Genomic DNA, 20,256 nt, shown 5'->3' on the forward strand with positions numbered 1-20,256 from the left:
GAAGAGGGACTGTTTTGTTGAGCCTGTAATAAAGGCATATCACCAATCACAAGAAAGTTTTGCATCTTCCTCCAGAAACATTTGTATGAATGTAAATGATTAACTCTCTATAAAATAAACTCTTTCGGAAAGTCAGAAGTACTCAGGGCCATGTAGCCAAGATGACTGTAAAACAATTCAAAGGAGAAGCAAGGGCTAGACATGGTGGCTTGGACCATGTTTCTGTAAATAAGGTGTTAAATGCTTATAAGTGAATTTTTAAATATGTAAATTAGAGAAAATTAAAAGTTATTCCTGTAGTAACAGGCCTTTTTCATTTATATTTCAATATGCTCATGCTGGAAGACTGGTGAAGCATCCACTGCACAGGGGATGCTAGTGACTCCGGGCAGAAAGGGCTGTGAACCGTGAACCACTACCCGGAATACAGTAGGCCCTCATCAAGGGTTTCAGTTACCTGTGGTCAACCATGGTCTGAAAATATTAAATGGAAAACTCCAGAAATAAACAATCTATAGGTTTGAAATTGTGCACTGTTCTGAATAACGTCATGAAACCTTGCACCGTCTAGCTCTGTCCTGCTCAGGTTGTAAATCACTCCACGCTGTATGCACTACACACCCTTTAGTCACACAGTAGCCATCTCGACTGTCCTGTCGTGGTATCCCAGTGCTTGTGTTCAAGTAACACTGCTCATGCTGGAAGACTGGTGAAGCATCCACTGCACAGGGGATGCTAGTGACTCCGGGCAGAAAGGGCTGTGAACCGTGAACCACTACCCGGAATACAGTAGGCCCTCATCAAGGGTTTCAGTTACCTGTGGTCAACCATGGTCTGAAAATATTAAATGGAAAACTCCAGAAATAAACAATCTATAGGTTTGAAATTGTGCACTGTTCTGAATAACGTCATGAAACCTTGCACCGTCTAGCTCTGTCCTGCTCAGGTTGTAAATCACTCCACGCTGTATGCACTACACACCCTTTAGTCACACAGTAGCCATCTCGACTGTCCTGTCGTGGTATCCCAGTGCTTGTGTTCAAGTAACCCTTATTTTACCTAACAATGGCCCCAGAGAGCACTAATAGTGATGCTCCTGATTCGGATATGCCAAAGAGAAGCCATAAAATGCCTCCTTTAAGTGAAAAAGTATGTACGTATGTACAGGAAAGAAGAGTATTGGTACTACCTGCAGTTTCGAGCATCAACTAGTGCTCCTGGGACATACACCCTGCAGGTAAGGGGGACTACTGTAGTCTCCTGAATCCACAAACGTTATCCCTGAACACACAATGGTCCCAAAATCCAGGTTATTTCCAATATTATCACATGCTGTGAATTTTACATGCAACTGATTGGGTATTCTAAGGCATTTTTAAATTTATAAGGTTTAAGATTTAATATGATTCAACTATTCAGAAATATATTGTCACTATACTCCCCAAAGCCCTTCTAAAAACAACACTGCACATAACAATACAATACAACCCATCACAGACATAATTAGGAAATACTGGATAAAACAGTCAGTAAAAAAGAACATGAAAGAATAGAAAAATCAATAGTTGCTGAGATTCCAAAACTAATACGCTTTCCAGAGGAAAAAAACAAAGGGAAAAAAAATAATCAAAAAACAGTAAACTAAAATTTCTCTGAGGTAAAAAGATAAGTTTTAAGAGTGAAAAGGCCTACCATATGACACGCAGCATTAATGGAGAAAAAATATCAACAGTGGCTAGACATCAAGAACAGTAAGATACTGCATGATCATCTTGACAGATGTAGAAAAAGGACCCAACATTCTTACATAATGAAAACACTCAACAAACTCAGAATAGAGGGGAACTTTCTCAACCCCAAAAAGGCCATCTCTGAAAAACATTCTGAAAAGCAAACATAATACCTTCATAGATTACAGGCTCTCCCCATTAAGAGCAGAAACAAGACAAGGATGTCCACTTGAACCACTTCTATTCAACACTGTACTAAAGGTTCTAGCCAGGGCAATTAGGCAAGAAAATAAAATAAAACGCATCCAGGCTGGAAAAGAAAAAGTAATACTATCTCTAGGCCCAGATAACATGATTTTGTATACAGAAAGTTTTACTAAAAAACTTTTAGAACTAAAACACAAGTTCAACCAGATTGTAGGGTACAAGATCAATACAGAAAAATCAATTGTATATTCTAGCAATGAGCAATCTGAAAATAAAAATAAACTTCTATTTGCAAGAGCATCAAAAAGAATAAATACTTAGAAATAATGCTAACAAAAGGACAATATCTGTACACTAAAGACTGTAAATGTTATTGAAAAATATTAAAAGAGACCTAAATAAATGAAATGGTATCTCATGTTCATAGATTGGAAGACAATATTTTTAAAAGGGCAAGACTCCCCAAATTGATCTATAGATTCAGCATAATTGCTATAAATCCCAGCTGGTTTGTTTGCAGCAATTAAAAAGCTGTTTTTAAAATCCATATGGAAATACAAGGGATCCCACAGACAAAACAATCTTGGAAAAGAATAAAGTTGGAGGAATCGCACTTCCTGATTTTGAAACTTAATTACTACAAAGCTATAGTAATAAAGACAGTATGGTACTGAAATAATAGGCATATAGATCAATGGAGTAGAACTGAGAGTCCAAAAATAAACCCTTTCCGTTTACAGTCATCTGATTTTTGACAAGAGTGCCCAGATAATTCAATGGAGAAAGAGGGATTATATTTACTGATACAAATCCATGAAAACCCATGAGGCCATAATGATAATCGAAGAAGAGAAAGCTATTTGTCACCATTTGATATGGCTATTACTCCTTATTTTAAAAATTAAACTTTTATTTAAAAATTAAAATTGGTAATTACAAGGAAAGAACTAAGCATTTAACCTACCTTTCTGGTAGGTTATATGTCTGGCAGAACTATATGTCAGTGTAGCCTAACAGGCCCAGATTATGAAGAAAGTTCTCTTTTACATAAGAAGAGACACTAATAAAAGGTAAGTGTGATAATGTTAATTTGGCAATCTGGAAAAATGTTAATATACTTTAGAAAATGCTTGTTAACATACCTAAGAGATAGGTGGTAAAGATTTCTGAAATGCACTTTAAAGTACTTCAGCATAAAAAAAAGCAAACTACATCTATATTTTAAAAAGCAAGCTTTTGAGAACATTTGGTATAATGTTCAAAGATATAGCTTTCAAGGAAATAATAGATCTGGCATTAAAAAAAAAAAAAAAAATCCAGTACCTCGACAACTAGAATTGTCTCATTCAGTCAAAACTAATTAAATGACTAGAACTGTTTTCTTCTCGGTAAACCCAATAACATCATTTGGTTTTGCAATGTCTAATATCGAAACAATCATAATACTCTAAATGCTCCTTAAGTGTTTTCAAATTTTAGAATAATTTAAAAAGCAGAAGAGATCCCATTATAGTTAAAATAAAAAACTAAATATCATATACTTGTAACAATAACTAAAAAATTCAAAGATGAAGAAGGAAGCTGGGTGATATGAGTATGTTAAATTCATTTCTTACAATAAGGAACAAACAGATCTTGGTTAAAATTGATTAAATCAGAGATATATTATTTGAAGTTAAAATGGCAACTTAACAGTGGTTATCTCTCTGAAGGGTGCAGAAAAAGAATTTACTCTTCAATACTTCAATTTTTTGTGGCCATATACTTGTAATATTTTTACAATTAGAAAATTATATGCTTATAATTTTAAAAAATTGAAGGTTGTAAGTTAAAACATATAAAATTATGTAATATACATAGCATTTAAAGGACAAAACTCATTCTACAACTCGCTGTTTTTATTAATATATATCTAGAGCTTTTTCACTGTTAGTTATATCTCATTTCTTTTGTCAACTGTATAGTATCTCACTGTATATATGTATCATATTTTATTATTTAACTAGTCCCTATACAAAAGATGCTTTTATTAACTCATGCAACATATAATTACAATGAGTGTCTATTAGAGTAGATCCTATTTTCTGGCATTGGAGATACAAAAGTTAACAAAGCAAAATCTCTGACCTGAGGAAACTTACATTCCAGTGTGGGGATAAAAGAGGGGGTTGTCGGACAAAAAAGTAAATTATAGTAGGTCATCAGGTAATAAGAATAAAGAGAAAGACAAAGCAGGCATAGGAGCTACATAATGTGTGGGGCGGGGAGGGAGGAGTTGCATTTCATGCAGTGTAGTCAGGGTAGGCCTCTCTAATGGGGTAATTTAATTAGAGACTAGAGAGAACTGAGGGAGCTGGTTATCTGGGGGAAGAATGTTAAGTGCAAAGGCCCTGAGGTGAGCATGCCAGGCAGTATTTGAGGAAGTAAGGTAGCCCATGTGGTGAGAAAGAGAGATAAGTAGTAAAAGATGTCAGAGCATTAGGGAACAAGACCATGCAGGGACTTATGTGCCATTGTAAGCACTTTTGGGCAGGGGAGTGGCATGACTGGACTTATGTTTCAATAGGATCACTCTGATCTGTTCAGAACAAATTAAAAATAAAGGTAGAAGCAGAGTCCAGTTAGGAGGCTAACTGCCATCACCTCAGTGGGAGACAAGGTTTACATTTGAGTGGTAGTAGTGAAGGGGGTTAGAAATGGTAGGATTCCGAACATATTTTGAAGGTAAAATCAATATGATTTGCTGATGGATGTGGAGTTAGGGTATAAAATAAAGAGAAGAGACAAGAGTGACTTTAAGATTTTTAAACAATTAGAAGGAGAGAGTTGACAATGATTAAGATGTAGAAGGCTGTGGGAGAAATGGGTTTGGAGTTGGGGGACAAAATGAAGAATTCAGTTTGGGGACATGTCACATTTGATATGCTTATTAGACATGAAGAGATGATGACTAGAGGCAACTGACTACACAGGTCTAGAATTTAGAGCAGGGCTCTGGGCTAGAGATATAAACTTGGAAGTCCTCTGCATATGGGTGATTAAATTAGAACAAAGAAACTAAATGAGATTCTGTGGAGAATAAAGGTAGACTGACGAGTCTGAAGACTGAGCCCTGTGGCACTTCAATGTTTAGAGATCTGAGAAATGAGGAGCAACCACCTAGACAGAGAAAAGCTTGTGCTTGGAGAAGAAGGGATTGGTCACTGTGGCTGATAAATGATGCTAGATGAGTTCTGAGCACTGATCACTGGATTCAGCAATGTGGAAGTCTCAGATACCCTTCTAAGTTCTTTTGAAACACTGGTGGAGGGAAACTGCTTCCAGATTTTTACAATTATAAACAATACAATCAACATCTCTGTAGTTTTCTGGGAATGGAATTTCTGGATCCAAGGATATATAAACTTAACACTAAGATACATTCCCAGCTTGTCCAAATGACTGTACCAATTTAAAGTCAGTATAGAATTGCATGTGTGTCTATCACATACACTTAGAATTACCAAACTTATTAATTCTTCCCAATTTAATACGTCAAAAATGTTATCTTGTTTTATTCTGCATTTCTCTATTGCTGAAGTTAAACATGAGAAACACAACTGTACAAAAGCATTTAGGCTTTTGGATTTTATGTTGTTCCCACGTACCTTCTTCACACGTCGTTTTCTTACTTCTCTCTGCCACCTCTCTTCCACGTGAGAACAATCTGGCTGCAGCATCTGCAAGCCCTTTGACAGGCTGAGAACGTGGTTGTCCTGCACGTGCACCCAGCCCAAGCCTGCATGTCCCTACTTTCTATGGGAAACTTACTTAGGAAAATGAGTTCTTAATGATCGAAATTCTGTGTATTTAACTACATGCCCATCACACAGGGGGCATTCAGTAAATATCTGTGGAATAAACAGAGGGAGTTCCCCTCAAGTGAAACCTAAGTAGTTTTTAAGGAAATAAAAGAACAAATGGACAAACAACCCCCTGATTAGCCAAGGTTTTACCTGGGAAAGTTAGATCTAAGATGAAGATTTAACAAATATCAGCAGATAGTAAGCACACAATTAAATTTATACAAACAACACAGATAGAGAAACAGATACATTCTCTAAACTAACACTAGTTCATACTGCTGTCAGTTCCACCCACAATATTATATTGGTCAATTCTCCCATTTTTATGCCATGTTTCCTTAGTCACCCAGGAATAAAATTATACTGTTTTCACACAAGATGTTTCTCCATTCCTTTGATGATTACAAAATTCTGTAAATTCTTTGAAACTTCTATCATCTATTTCTTGAGTGAAAGCAATAACTATATGAAAGTATTCCAAATAATGCACAATGATTCCTTATCTAAGTATTTTGTTTTTATTTCCTTTCCTTAAGATACCCACTGCTTTCACAGCCTTTTTGAATACAATTGCATGTGGATTAATGATTAAGAATATATAGAGCCAATAAGGAGGAAACTTAGATTATAAGCAGAGAAAATGAAACAGTAAGAGGGAAAGAAATTTAAATCAACAGTGACTTTAGCTCTGAAAGATGCCCCTAAAAATGAAAGAATAGGGCAATGGGGCTTTCTCTTGCTTTATACCATCCTTGGCCACAAGCAGGTACTTGGATAGGCAACAGAAACCAAGAAAAGCAGAAACTTTTGAGTCAAATCGCATTATAATTTGGCAAATAAAAACAGGGTCAAACTTTCATAATATTGAAGTTCTTATTACTCAAGAAGGGAGAAAGAAGCAAGCTGAAAGGAGCAAACAGCCAATATTCCTGGGAAGAAGGACCGTACCAACACTCTGAAGAGGTGAGAGAAGGCAAATGTGCTGGTTGCCCAGATACAGGGGTGGGGGTGGGGGGATGGCCAGGAGGCATGCTATGGAATGCCCGTCTACACGCTAAAATTCTACTGACTTGAATACTGCTTTAAATACGTGATGGCTGGAGTCTGGATTTTGTTTTTAATTATATGAGTTATTTGGTTGTAATGGAATTTGATCTGTATTTTCTTTACTTCTTTATCAACCTAAGATTATGTTTTCCTTCTCATGGTGTACTCAGACATTGACAAAGCAGTCTCTCTCAACCCCTTGAACCAAGAAGAACTGAGAAAAAGCACACTCCTTTTCAAAGTGACACAGAGTTAGACACGTCATCATCTCTCTACCAAAATAATTACTCCAACTTCATCAAGGAGCTCAGGGCAGCAAGGATCTACATAAGTTTAGCCTTGGTACTCACTGAAACAAAAGTGAAGCAGAGGCCAGCTCCCCTCTGTGCCAGCTGCTCTGTGTCAAGGCGAGGTTTTGCTAGCATCACTGACATCAGGGTTGGCAGAGCGGATTGCTCCTCTGATACCTCTTTTGCAGTGCTGCCATCTAAACCATAGAGGGGCTGTTCTACTCGCCGCTGGAAAACATTTAAAAAAACAAAACAAAACAAAACACAAATTATGAGAAAGAAAATCTGGTATTATCAAAATATGCAACACATTAGAACACCGTTATTGAATATAATGACTTTGAAAAGAAAAAACCTTCTCTGAAAACAACTATGGAGAGCGTAGTGACATTACCACTGGATTATAACCTATCTATGAACTTAAGTTAAAATCTAACTCAAATTCTGCAAAATTACATTTTAATGGTTCTATATTTACATAACTGAATTTTCAGGTTACTTTGTAGGGTTTGACAAATCAACTTCATAATACTCTCATTCCTACAAAGAAAATGTTATTTCAATCCTGTAGGTAAATGAAGATTAAGACTTTTGTTCCCCACTTTATAGGCAGAGCTTATTTTACTCTCCATTGCAGTCTCATCATACTAAGATGCAAAAAGCTAAAATAAATACAAGCAAAACAAGTTCTATAGTACACTAAAAGAATAATATACCACGATTGTGTATGACATATTCCAGAAATGTAAGGATGGTTCATTATCAGCAAATCTATTGTAATTCATTATATTAAGTAATGTGTATGTGTGGGGAGGGTGTCAAGATTATTCCCTTTAGATGCCCAAAGATTTGCACATTATTGGGCAACTCTTAAAAAACAAACAAACGAACAAAAAAAAACAAAAAAAAAAACTGGACATTTCTCTGTTATAACAAATATCTTTAATATAGAGTATTTTTTCAGAAATTAATATAAATTAATGGTGCTACACTAAAGACACTTTCATTAAAGATAGGAATGAGATGGGGTTAATACATTAACATCACAATCATTCAACATTTTTAGAGAAGTTTTGGTCGAGGTGATAAGGAAAAACTGAGGTATAAACACTAGAAAAAGGTAAAGATTAAAGTGTCATTTTTGGATGATATAACTATTCACAAAGGAAACCAAGCAAATCAATTAAAAAAAAATAAGATTTCAGGAAGATGGCCAAATATAAATATACAAAAATTAATAGCTTCCCCATATACCAACAACGACTGATTATAATCAGAACATGTAATGGAAGAAAAAGCAGATTCAAAATTAAAAAAAAAAAATCTGTGAAATACTCCAAAGTAAACTTAAGATATATTCAGATTACATGTTTAAAAAACTACAGCTTCACTGTCAGATATAAATTAAATGGTGATACCATGCTCCTGGATTCAAATTTTATAGATGTCAAATTTCTCTAAAAGCTAATGCTTAGGGCTTTTTTATTTTTTGTTTTGTTTTTTTCTTATTTTGCAAGACAGTGCTATGGTGGTAAGTGATCATCTAGGTTCCCTCTTGCTCTCTTCTAAGGGGGTTGTTTTTGTGGAACTTCACAAATGAATTCTGAAGTTCACGTGGAAAAATAATCAAAATAATCAAATAATTTTTTTATAAAGACTATCAGGGAATCTTGACTAGCTATTAAAACATACAAAGTAAAATGAACTAAATCAGCATAATACTGGTACAGGAGCTGATTGATCAGTGGCATAGAAAATTCAGAAAGAGACCATATAATATGGATGTATAATTTGTGATTTAAGTCAAATTAGTGAGAACTTACATAAAAATTACAAGAAAATATAAACAAATGCTTTTATGACTTTCTAGTGATGGACGTTTTAAACATGACATTAAAAATACAAACCATATAAGAACATCTAAGAATAACACAAAACCAGTAAGTAATAAAGGAAAAACATTGGTAAGTTTGACTACTTCAAATTTTTGACTTTTGAATGGTGAAAGGCAACATAAAGTTAAAAGACAAAATTACAAACAGGCAAAAATATTTACAATATAAATGATGAGTTAACAATCTTAATAAATAATGTATTCCTACCCGCCAGTAAGAAAAAAAGAATACTTCAATAAATAAATAGGCAAAGGACCTGGGCAAACATTAAAACAGAAATCCAAAGATTAAAAATATGAAAAAAATGTTTAAATCAATAATAAAGAAATGCAAGTTAAAATAAGGCATTTTTCTCACTGGCAAAGATTACAATGATAAAATTCAGTATTAGAAGGGTATGTAGAAACTGAGACTCTCAAACTGCTATAGCCAGCCAGCAATTATGTAATGACATTTTAAAGTGAGCACATTCTTTGAGAATTATACTTTGAAAATTTATCAAAAGGAAAACAAATACATAAGAACAGATGTATATACACAAGAACATTCATTATAACACTATTTATAGAAAACGAAATGGTTATAGGATATTGGTTAAATTACAACCCAAATAAGGAAATCTATAATGTGAACATACATGCACACTGAACTGTTTAACTGAAGAAGGCTTTCTATTTTACCACTTCTGAATTGGTGGACTTTCAAAATATGTACATGTGTCTTTATCAGGAAATATTATTTAACATTTTCATTTTAGGAAATGAAAATAAACTAACCAAAATATCCTGAAAAATAAAATCTATGAGTCCACATCCTTAAGTCCAACACTCCTACCTAACCAAACGCAACGGTTCAAATTCAGAATCCAGAGCATCTGCGATACCCATTCACAACAATATTCTCACTACTTGGGAGAATGTATTTCTAAAGCTGCAATACTCAAATTAAATATTGTTATGTATTTAATAAATATTTGCCAAGTACTGATAGATTTTAAAATATTTCTGGAAATAGAGCAGGGTTGGGATGTCTGAACCACCCTTCCCTTAGAAAACAGGACAAAATATTTTTTAAAAAGGTATTAAAAGCAACGAAGCGTCGATAAAACAGAAGGGATGTGCCAGGGCAAAATCTAAGGGAAATTAGGGACACAAGACAGGTAAAAGAAGCACCAAAGTCACATTTGCCCTAAGGGTACCTGCAGATCTTGAATTTCTGTATCTAGGACACCACAGTGCCAAGCAAACAGTTGCAGGCCAAAGCTCACCTAAGCTCAACAGGAAACCTTTCCCACTTCACACTGGGCTTTCAAAGGGCTACACACTCTCGGGGTGAATGCAAACCAGGAGAAAAATTTCCCCTACTCTCCGGAAGCTGCAAGGAAACTGCACTGGCACCAAGGGGGTGGGGCTTCCCTGAGGAATATTAACATAATTCAAATCGATATGGCTTGAGTAGTTGAAATAAACAAAATAAGTAAAACAAACAAAATGCAAGCCGCGAATTCATTAATTTAAAGTAGTGTTGGACTGGCAGACTCTATAGGCACTTGGAAGAAGCAAATAAAAATTCCTTCTGAAGGAACACATCTTTATGCTAGATCTCAAAGAAACTTCACAAATAATTTTTCAAGAATGATGAGCAGCACACTGCAAAACAAAAATAAAGCACAAAGAAAGAAAGCCCCAAGCAACAACTAGGAAAACCAAGAGACAGCAGAAACAGAGTCATAAAAACTTCAAATACCAGAATTATCAGACAACAGATTATAAAATAACTATGCTTACTAGATTAAAAAAAATAGGACGGGCATGAAAACATCTGCAAGGAAATATAATGACAAAAATTAAGAATCAATGGGGTTAACAGCAAATCAGATACAACGAAACAAGGAATTTGGGAACTGAAGGGCAAGAAAGTATTCAGAATGTAGCATACACCAAAACAGAGAAAAGAAACTAAGTGGCATGGTGACAAAGTGAGAAGGTCTAACATGGTTAACTGAAATTTCACAGGAGGAAGAAAAAGGGAAGAGGGCAGAAATACTGTTTGAAGAAATAATAGCTAACAATTATCCATAATGGTGCAAGATACCAACCCACAGATACCAGAAGCCCAACAAATCACAAGCAAGAGAAATAAAAAGATGCATCATAATTAAAATGCAGAACACCATAGATAAAGATTTCAAAAGCAGCTGGGGGAGACAGATAATTTCAAAGAAATAAGTAAATGAAAGCTGTTTTTCCGTAGTAACAATGGGAACCAGAAGGTGATAATAATATCCTCAATTGTTAAAGAAAACAGTGCCAATCTAAAAACATACACAGCAAAAACATCTTTCGAGAATAAGAGAAAAATAAAACGAAGGCTAAACAAGAGGCACAGAAGGACTTAGTAATTCCATTTCTGAGTATTTATCTAAAGAAACACAAAACACTGCTTAGAAAGGACGTGTGCATGCATCTGTTCACTGCAGCATTACAATTTACAATAGTCAAGATATGGAGGTAACCTGGGTGTCTATCAATGGATGAATGGATGAAGAAGCGGTTGGTACATATATACAATGGAATATTGCTGAGCCATACAAATATCTAAAAATGATAGAATAGGCAAGATAAATAAAAAACACATTAAAAAATTATATATTTAAGTCCAATATAATGATAATTATATTAAATGTAAACAGGATAAATGTTCAAGTTAAAAAGATTTTAGACCAAATAAAGGAAAAACTTCAACTATATTTGTCAGATATACTGAAAACATAATAAAGTTGATAGTATAAAAATGGAAGTATTTATATCATACCATGGTTTGGATATATTAAATATCAGATAAACTACATTTAGAGCAAAGAGTATCGCAAAAGATGAAGAAAGTCAATAATATACATACAAAAATATAAATACAAGAAGAAACAGGGCACTCCCAAAATCATGAAAGACATGTTGGACAGTAAATGACAGAACGAACAGCCAAAAATCAGAATACAGAAAATTTAAACACTGTGATTAAATGCCATGATGAACAAAATTGACTTAATGACAAAACTAAATTTGGAGATACATACACGAATAGTTCAACTGTAAGAAAAAGCAAATGGTGATCACAAAAATGAGAATAGTGGTTGTTTCTAATGTAGAGGGAGGGAGCTGTGATGAGGGAAGAGCACATACAGGTTTCCAGGGAGCTCGAAATATTTTACTTCTTGGCCTAAGTAATGATTATATAGAGTCAACTTTATAATAATTTTCTATAAACTTTTTTGGTGAAAGGCCAGACAGAAATATTTTTGGTTTTTCAAGCCACATATCCTCTCTGCCATATATTCTTCTTTGCCTCTACAACTCTTTAAATATGTAAACATTCTTAGCTTGAGAGCTGTGGGCTGTAGTTTACTAACTCCTGCATTAAAATGCTCATGCTTAATGTACTTTTCGTATATACCAAAAAATACAAAAGAATCAGAGAGAAAAATGCTAAAGTAATTCTTTATCCACTCACTCTTCCTTTCCAATAAACAGTCTTGAGCACCCACTGTGTGTCAAGCGCTGTTTTTGGGTGTTAGAGACTGAAAATTGAACAAGATATTATCTTGTGTAGATATTCCACGTTAAACAGGGGAAATAGTTAAAATAATTACACCTTTATGTAATAAGTACTCTGAGAGATGTAAACGGGAGTAAACAAAACAAAGTAAAGCCCCTGTGCTCATGGGATTAACATTCTAGTGGGAGAAAAAGGGCAATAGATTGTGTAGTTAAAAATTAAAATATATAACTTATTAAATGAAAATGTATTAAAACTATACCACACAACAATGATGAATGAACTACAATAACACATAACAATATGGATGAATCTCACAAAAGTAATGCTGAAAGCCAGACACAAGAGTATATACTGCATGATTCCTTTTATACAAGACAGAAAAAAACCCATGTATGCTGTTAGAAGTGAGGACAGTAGCTATTCTAAATGGCAGGGAGAGAGGGCTGATAACTGGAAGGGAACCTAAGGGGAATTTCAGGCAGGGGGCTGGTAATATTTCATTTCTTGTGCTGGTACCAGTTTGTGAAAATTCATTAAGCTTTAGACTTATATGTGTACTCTTCTATATGTATAAATAGAAATCAATAAAAAAATTTAAATATATATGTCAGGTGGTAATAACTAAGAATTAAAGCAGAATTAGGGACATAGGGACTGCTTGTTTTAAAGTTCGCCAGGGGAGACCTTTCTGATGAAGTCATTTTTGAGCAATAACCTGAAGAAGAGATTGTTAATCATGCTGTTCCTGGAAGAGGAAATCACAAGTGCAAAGGCCCCAAAGCAGAAGAGTGCTGTACAGTATTCGAGGAACTTCAAGGAGGCCAGCATGGCTGCAGTGACATGAAGGAGAGGGAGAACAGCTGGAGATGTCAGTCAGGTGGGCAGGTAGGGGAGCACAGATCAAGTGGGAGCATCCAGGCCATGTAAGTCTAGAGCAATGTGGACTAGCCACTGGACGGTTTGGGGCAGAGGATCTGTCTTAGCTTTTTAACTGAAATCACTCTGGCTACTATACTGAGAACAGGTGAGACATGGGCAGAAACAGGGAGACCTCACTTTGGAGGCTAATGCAGAGAATCAGAAGAATAGAAAGTGGTCATATTCCGATATATTTTAAAGAAAAAAGAGGATTTACGGATGGATTACATATAGAGCATGAGGTTAAAACTCAAAAACTTGGACAGAATAAACTGTCATTTACCAAGACAAGGCAGACTGAAGGGAGAATGTTTTGTCATTGCTGTTTTGGTACTGAAGGGGAAGCAAGAGTTGCTTGTTGGACATTTTAAGCTGTCCATTAGATACATAAGTAGGAATGTCAAGAAGAGAGTCTGATACCTAATTGTCAGGGAGACTGGTGCCCAGTGAAGGCAGGCAAATTCTTTTATCTTAAAAGGCTGACATGGATACTAATGCAAGTAGCTTAGTAGATTTGGTATAAGAGCATATGAAAGTCTTCTTCTGATTGCTTCTATTTTCTCAGTAAAATAAAAAAGTAAAGCCGTCACTTGAGATAGTGGAGAGGAAGGAAGTGTTGCTGCAGGCTTGCAGGAAATGACAAAAATATTACATAGTCATATAAATGTTCATCTGGGAAAGGGAACTAACTAGAGGAATACAGGAGGATTGGCAGGCAGCTAGGGGTGCACATGAGGTTAGTGCTTGTAAAGTGCAACTGGTCACCACGTGTGTTTTCCTCTAAGCTGAGCTGCTTAGAGGCAGGCAAAAGTGCTTGTAAAGTGCAATTGGTCACCACGTGTGTTTTCCTCTAAGCTGAGCTGCTTAGAGGCAGGCAAAGAAAAGGTGGATAATTAGATTTAATCAGAGTTGGTTTTTTTTAGGCAAGTAATATGGAAAGATAATGGGAAAAGGAAACTGAGGGGCATACACAAATTAGTCATTAGAACTAATTATGAGGCACAGAATCAAAATTGCGAAGATAGAGAGCTTCTCAGTGCAATGGAAAAGGAAAGTTACAGTTTGGTTCCTATTTCAATGCCTAATATATACTTAGATTTGCACAATAATAATGAGGCCCAGCCACCATTTGTACAGCTGGCAGAAATGTCTACAGATCACTGAGTGCATCTCTTTTGTCTTCAAGTAAAACTTGACCTAAACTGACAAATGATAGATGGGTGGTCACACTACTGAAAAACAAATGAGAAAATGAGTATTTCAGGAGAAAAAAAAAGTAACAGACAAGAAAATTCTATAAAACATATTTGTCCGAAATATATAATTCTGCAATCTCATTTAGAATTTTTAGAACTTTAACTGGTTTTAAACTTAAGATAAATAAATACGCGGGCCTTCGAAACACTTATCTAACAAACCGTAACCTAACCCAACAAACATCACATATTTCTAACATTTTAAAATTTGGCATGGATGACAAAATAATGGCAAAAATTTTCAAGTGGAGTACATTTTCATAACTGCTTTAATAGTTACAATCACCCCCAATGAATGCATGTTTTTATGATAGCAGGGAGGGAGAGGGAGAAGTGCATTTTAAAATACCTTAATACGAAAGATTAAATCACTTAGGAAAAGAGCAGTATTAACCAACTCTACTGAGGCAGAGAAAAACAACTTTCCTAAACAAACAGAGACCTAAGATGATCTAGGATCGTCCCCAGGATCCCACAGAAATACCTGAGGTATCAGTGGACATAATGCGCTCTTGGGTACAGAGGTCTTGTATAGTATCAGTAAATTATCCAAAGGCACTCAAGTGAATTAATACAAAATTCTACATTAGCTAACTCAGGGATTCTCAGTCTCAGCACTAGTGACCTTTTGGAACAGATAATTCTTTGTTGTGTGGGCCTGTCCTGTGCATTGCAGGATATTTACCAGCATTCCTGGCCTCTGCCCATGAGAAGCAATGGTACCTCCCCCACTTAGTTGTGCACAAAAGTGACTACCCCCACTTGAGAACCACTAACTTAGTTATAATGGTTTTAAGATCTTCAGATCTCACTTATAGGTAGGAAACAAATTTCAAATTTGTATAGCATTAGCTTCTCGTCTATATCACTGGTTAAGCCTTGAAAATAATTCAAATGCCAGAGGTGAGCAAATTTTTTAAGAAAAGAATTTAGTTATAGGAATATAGAAGTTTGGCAAGGATAAAAACCTACTGTTTGGGTTGGAAATCGCTTCCTTGATAACATGGAGCTGTAGGCTTAGAGGCAATTATACTGAGAGAATAGGGTTAGCGCTTGTAACACGTTAATTTACTGATATATAGACTTGAATCTAAGCGATTCGTAGGTAATACTATGTCATACTTTTCTCCTTAATGCCTCATTCCCTTTGGGTAATTCATGGAAGAGAAACTTTGCTTGAGTGTTCCTGGGTTTCTTGTCTCCTACAACAGGTGTCAAATTTCTCCAGGTGAATGCTTACCGGTAAGGGATTGGATAAGGAATGTTGCGGTGAGGATCGTGCAACTGGTGGAACACTTCTGCCAGGGCTGGTTCCTGGCCCGCTTCCCCCAGCAAACTGGCCAACAGGGAAAAATGGATATGAATAATTCAAAACAGTACTATGCTTCAGAGAAGGAGAGTAAATGATTAATACACAAACAGGTATTAATTATACATGGCCCCTTTAAGTCAATACATTTTATTCTAGAAAGACAATGCCATGTAAGTTAAATTTTGCTATCTTTTCAACGAAATTTTTAAGAAGGAGCTCCAGCAGAAATGTACCAAGATATAACAAAAACATGGCTAGAAATGGTTTTGAAAAACATAAGAGAATGTTTTCCCTTCTGGTCTCAAATACATGAAGCAGGAATACAGTGGTTCAGTGGATGTTAGTGTCTTCTTTAGTAACCACTAATGATGGGTCAGTGAGCTTGCTACGTGTTCCACTGGACTAAAGGGAAGAGGACAAAAGAAGAGTCCAAGTCACTCAACTTCAATCTTTGTAAGACACGAAACCTAATCTGGCCAATAGAAAAATTGCCTCATTTGTGAATTTTTATATCATCACAGAACAGACACGTCATAAACAAATTTAAATTCAGAAAGTCAGCAGCAGTTTCCTCTTACAGACAGATAGGGCGGCATTAGACTGATGACGATGGGAAGGAAGGGGAGGAAAGCACAGTAAAGGTAAAATATTGCTTTCTAAAGCCTTAAAAACGAACATAAGAATTTAGGTATTTAAAAAATCACTAGATTTTTTCTCCCAAAATTTAACTTACCTCAAAGTAATCGCTAATTTTATGTCCCCTAGGAGTGCCTTTCCCTGAAAATGAAACCAAAGTAAGTACAGTTTTTTCAACAACACATGTAAGCCATCATTCACTAAAATACACTATGTATTCAATAACTGTATACATTGTTATCAATTCAAGTGTCGGTTTTACTTTTGAACAAATGAGCCAAAATACCTATAATCTAAGACAGTTTCCTTCATATAATAAAAGACTGAATGAGTAGTGAAGGACTTTTTCATAGCTTGTTTTCCTTTAAGGTTTGCTACTTTTATAAATACGCTAACAAAACATGTCACAACTGTGAATAAAAAAATTAATCTATAATCCATGCCCCAACTAAGACAACAGTGAATTCAAAACAAACTTCACAAAAAACTTTATGTGACCATGTCACTTTGGTAGAAGTTCTCTCCCGCCTCCCAAAGTAAAAAATGATTTGTAGATTAAAAAGCAAAAATGCAAAGAAGACGTTCCTTAGGGAGAGAGAAAAATAACCAAATAATTTATTCTTTTTTTTAATTACATAAAGATATTTGGCATTAGAATCGTTATGTTTACAGATTTATTCCACTGGGTGCCAATGTTCAACTAAATAATTGACACAGAAAAAGATTAGGTGGAAATGACAGCCGGGTAAATAAAACCATTTCTGGTCGCCTATTATTAACAAATCACTGATCTAATACAAGACATAGTTAAAACTCCAGTGGAAACTCTTTTTTGTACAATACATGCTTAATCTGAAGAAAAACCTGCGAGTTCGTTAACTTACAACAGGGTAAACAACAGTCCCCAAAGAACTGACACTGTTTTGTCAAGTGTATATCAAATGGCAAGTCTATAATAAACAGCCTGATATTCCCTTAAGATGCACAATCTCCTTTGTTAGGAATCCCTGTATAACAAACTAATTATTTAGTGTGAGTTGGAAAACTTTATCTAAGTATATAAAAATTTAGTATTTTTATTAGTGTGAAATTATTACTACCTTGGCTAGTTTCATATGGTTCAGCTTTTCTTTTCCGGTTTCGCTGGTCATTCTGTTTTTTCTCAGGAGTCTGTTAAATATCATATACGTCACAATTAGCATTGTATCATATTTTTCACATTATGAAAATTAGAAAGTATGTACAAAATATCAAATATATAACGTGATTTCACTGGCACAGACAAGTCCAAAATCAGTATCCTGCTCTCAGAGCAGGGTTATGGAAAGGTCTGGAACCAAAATATCTATACAATTTTTGGCAAACTGCTTAAAATATCAGTGCTTCAATTTACTCGCCTGTAAATCAGGGTTGCTGCACAGTTTAAATATTTCATAAGGCACAAATGTAGTACAAATATCTAGCATACAGTAGGCTTGCAGAAATATCCTAACACTTGTTGTCTACTTTGTAATAAACAGCTTAAATCCAATCTCCGCCCCCTCCCCCGAAAAGGAAAGATCTACATAATCAGTCACTGGCTCTCATTTACTGAAAGTTTTATCAAAGTGTAAAATAGGTTGTTGCACACTTGGCCCCATATGCATACAGCTAGATTAACTGCCTAAAAATAAAAATCTTCAAGTCCTGTTAACTAAAATTGGCCAAGCTACATTGCTATACTGACCCGCTCAGTTGAAGTACTGACAAGTATTAAAATTCAAGGGCGTCTAGGCTAATTCAGCTACAACTGAATTCTTGCCCTTTATTGATGACAATTAAGCAAAAATTTTTTTAAAAGAAAAAAAGAAAGATGACACCCATACATGATTATAATAATAAAATCCATCAGAGCCACACCACAGCTGTAAAGACACAGCTCAAACAGCACGGAATCTATCAGCAACCCTGCCGTTATGCTATCTTTTAACGTAGACTGAAAGTATGGAAATATGAAAAGTCTTGCAACAGATATGGCACCTTACCTCTACTTCTTTGTCACTCAAGGATCCCACACTGCACAAACTCTGGTTTGAAGACTCACTATTGAGTGGCCCCTGGAAAGAAAAAAAAGAAGGAATCAAAAGAAACTAATTTAAGATGACAACAAAACTGAGGAAGAAGCCTGTTGATTTTGATGTCTAAGTCAGGTCAAAGAGGCAAGAGGCAACCAACTGTAACACCTACAAGTCAACCTGAAAAGAACTCAACTACAGAACCCTCATGTTAAAATTCTCTAGCTACTATTCTTTTCATTTCCTTTACAAACTCTGTAAGCTTATGCAAATTTTCCCTTCTAGAGCACTTCCACATGTAGTGAATTCGTTCTTTAAGTAAAATAAGCAAAAGAACTCAATCCTCAGTCTCTTGTACCATACAGGCAAGATCTGAAAGTTGAGATGTTAAGGAGCTTGTTAAGGGGTTTCTTATGAGGGGTGGTCAGGGACCATAATGAAGAAAATGCTTTTCTGAGTCATGCTTTAAGGAGGCATGACTGCTAGCTCAAAAAACAAAGTTACAAGAGACTGACTTCTGGCCTAACAGCATGAATAGCTCTGCTAGCTTGCTCCTTAGTGATTGGTGAAAATTATTTAAAAAACCACCATTCAAAGCCTCTGGAAATGTCCCCTAAGGGCAAACAGTAAATGAAGAAATAAAATTTATGAAAATTCAGTCTGAAAGGTGAAAGTCTGTGGTATTTGAAAGAAGACCACTCCCTCCCTCCACCTCCATCTCGGCAAGGCTCCAGCCTGCTGCAGCACAGAACACAGGGCTCCTCCTTCCCTCAACTCTCAGTCCAAGGGCTTTCTCCCAGGGTAAAGCAGGAATTCAGGTTTCTCCTTCTGCCCCCAGTCTCCTCTTGCAGAAGCCAAGTCCCAGGCAAGTACTTTGAAGGCAGTGGGTTCCCTTCTGGCCAAGCCTCGCTTGTAGAAGCATGGTACACTGAGAATACTGGGGCCCCAGGGAACCCTTTCACCCAGCTCCTGAGATGGTGGGTCCACGCCAGGAGAGATAAGCTGCTGTGTAAGCACCTTCCCCATCCCCACTCCCCTCCAGGGCTCAGCAACTAGAGCCAGAAGGTCACTGACAGAAAAGCTCACCATAGTTCCCCCTCCAGCTCCAGAACCCAGGCTCAGATATTTTGCCTCAGGGGGAAAAGCAGGACCATGTAGTCTCAAATCTTTTCCCAAAGGACCTGACTTCATTCTCAAAAGAGTGGACAAGTTTAAGTCTAAGGGTGTTCTCAAGAATAGTGGAGGTGCTAGTAAAAGACAACTGGAAAGAGATTCATAGATGTAATGGAAATATAGCCTTGACTATAGGCCAGCTAGTTTGCATCAGAGAAGCAGGAAATAAGACTTCTGAGAGAAGTCCTCCTGGGGTCAGAACAAATGGCACATATTGACTTCAGAAACGCTTCCTTCCAAGGAGCCCCACTTTGATTGGATTACTTTGTAGAGGAATTTATGCCTCCAGGCATTGTTGAAAACAATAGAGCAATCTGAGTAATTAGCAGAGTTTA

At 36.0% G+C, this 20,256-nt stretch overlaps 1 protein-coding gene across 1 annotated transcript in view; it reads right to left on the minus strand.

Annotated features, from left to right (window-relative positions):
- The window catches only part of TLK2 (tousled like kinase 2), an 87,512-nt gene that overhangs the window by 35,453 nt on the left and 31,803 nt on the right, over positions 1 to 20,256 (minus strand). The window contains 6 exon segments of the mRNA XM_006912332.3: positions 1 to 23; positions 7,180 to 7,347; positions 15,987 to 16,082; positions 16,792 to 16,835; positions 17,795 to 17,864; positions 18,719 to 18,790. The exon segment at positions 1 to 23 is cut by the window's left edge and continues 67 nt beyond it. Coding sequence (XP_006912394.1) covers positions 1 to 23; positions 7,180 to 7,347; positions 15,987 to 16,082; positions 16,792 to 16,835; positions 17,795 to 17,864; positions 18,719 to 18,790 — 473 coding nt within the window.

This window comes from Pteropus alecto, unplaced genomic scaffold (assembly GCF_000325575.1).
Source record: "Pteropus alecto unplaced genomic scaffold, ASM32557v1 scaffold134, whole genome shotgun sequence".
In the NCBI taxonomy this organism is placed as follows: Eukaryota; Metazoa; Chordata; class Mammalia; order Chiroptera; family Pteropodidae; genus Pteropus; species Pteropus alecto.